This window comes from Haliotis cracherodii, unplaced genomic scaffold, assembly GCF_022045235.1.
Source record: "Haliotis cracherodii isolate W230 unplaced genomic scaffold, xgHalCrac1.p SCAF_6, whole genome shotgun sequence".
In the NCBI taxonomy this organism is placed as follows: Eukaryota; Metazoa; Mollusca; class Gastropoda; order Lepetellida; family Haliotidae; genus Haliotis; species Haliotis cracherodii.
The window spans coordinates 26,014,768-26,016,652 of record NW_027266319.1 but is presented as its reverse complement, the minus strand read 5'-3'; the positions used below and the strand labels follow the sequence as shown (position 1 = coordinate 26,016,652).

Sequence of the window (1,885 nt, the reverse complement as noted above, 5' to 3'; positions counted from 1 at the left end):
CGCATCTTCCAGCAACTCCTTCACTCTCCTCAGCTCATCCTGGAGTTCCTTCACCTCAGATGTCGTGTTGGCTTCTTTGGATTTTGTAGTTTCAATTCGGGCAACTTCGTCCTGGAGAGACTTAACGATTTCATCCTGGTTCTTCTCCATCTTTTGCATCTTTTCCTTGCATTCTCTTTCTATCTCTCTTCTCTCCTTATCAACTTCTTCGTCGTGCTCCTTCATAAGCTGTTGCTCTCTTATCTTCATAGCACGTTCAGCTTCCTCGTACATGTCGTTGGTGTACAATGTGTTGCCGTTTTCTTGAACAGTTCTTTCAATCAGACTAAGGAAGTTCTGCACATCCCGATTCTTCTCTACCTCGGAACCTCTATTATTGAAGGCAACGTAGCGATCATTACAGGATTCGAGCAGCCTCCTAAGCTTCTCCGGGGAATGCTGTATGTAATCTTCGATAGATTTGTTCTCCGCATTAAGATCGTCCTTTCTAGTGAACAGCACTACAAGGTATCTGAGGAAATCGTCTCCAAAGACTTTTCTGAAATGTTCTACTGTGTCCTGTTCTTCCTGTGTGAAGCGGTCGATTCGTAGAACCAATACAAAGGCATGCGGGCCTGGGGCTGTCATGGCAATACATTTGACTATTTCTTTAGTTATTTCTTCATTGGACAATCCGGTATCAAATAATCCTGGACTGTCAATGATCTCGATACTGACACCATTTCTGATACCTGTTCCTCTTTGACACTGTTTGGTCACTGATAGTCCACTTGTACTTGAATAAAACGCATCTTGTTGTAGAATGTTGTTTCCCGATGCGCTCTTACCAGCTCCGGTTCTTCCCAGAAACACAATTCGCCTGACCATAATTAAATAGCCGTAATCAGTGATGGGTAAGCAGCTCGATATTGTCGTGGCCACTGATGCAAACTCAGTACTGTGATCTGAAGGTACACAAGAAATAAGATATACTACAAAAGAGCTGACCCGTGAAGGTCCGGGTTAGAAAAGGTCTTCAGCAACCCATGCTTGTCGTCAGAGACGAATACCTGGATCAGGTGGTCAGACTCACTGACTTGGTTGATGCATGTAATCGTATCCCACTTGCGTGGATCGACGCTCATGATACCACTAACTGGATTGTCTGGTCTAAACCCGATTATTTACAGACCGCCGCCATGTAGCTGGAATTTTGCTGAGTGAGCCGTTAAACAACAAACAAACAAACAAACAAACAGAAATGCAACGGGGAGAAAGGTATAAACTAGTAATCATCCTCTTACCCTAAAAAAAGAAATATAGTTTTATGATCTAATCTGTTGGTGAAATAACTTGCTTACTTATAACAAAATAAAACTCATTTAGAGTTGGAATGAGACTGCCGCCAACGTTCTTAAATAAACCCACATTGAAACATCTGACGCCACAACTAAAATCCTGTGAAAACATAATCAATATTTCCTTGATCAATGAATTCAGAATGAAACGAATGCTTTGAAATGAGGTTGTGTTAAGTTAAAACTCTAAATACTAAACAGCAGATGATGATTTACCTGAAGCCGAGAGAACATGCAGCACCTACCGGAGACCATACATCAGCTCTGCGTTGTACACACGATGACAGCAAGGCTATTTCTGTCCCTATCTGGGCTGCCCAAGCGAGTTATTCTGGGACCTGCGGAGGTCGGACTCGAGTATCTGAATCGTGGCCAGTGATTCCTTTTAAACACATTAAAACAAGCATTCTCAGTGTCTGTTCTTCGTTCTGCTTTTAACTAATTAACACATAATCGCTTTATTTTATTACTTTATACCCATCATTTCGTCAAACGCTTAAATTATACAAGTCCACGACGAGTTTTGCCACTGCTGACGCGAGTATGTG

At 42.1% G+C, this 1,885-nt stretch overlaps 1 protein-coding gene across 1 annotated transcript in view; it reads right to left on the bottom strand.

Moving 5' to 3' along the window:
• LOC139446782 (GTPase IMAP family member 4-like) overlaps positions 1–1,616 on the bottom strand; it is a 2,539-nt gene extending 923 nt beyond the window's left edge. Inside the window, exons 1-2 of the mRNA XM_071228107.1 lie at positions 1,583–1,616; positions 1–944 (exon numbers count right to left, since the gene is read on the bottom strand). The exon at positions 1–944 is cut by the window's left edge and continues 923 nt beyond it. Of these exons, the coding sequence (XP_071084208.1) occupies positions 1–944; positions 1,583–1,592 (954 nt within the window). The 5' untranslated portion in view covers positions 1,593–1,616. The remainder of the gene's footprint in view (positions 945–1,582) is intronic.
• Between the last annotated feature and the right edge of the window lie 269 nt (positions 1,617–1,885).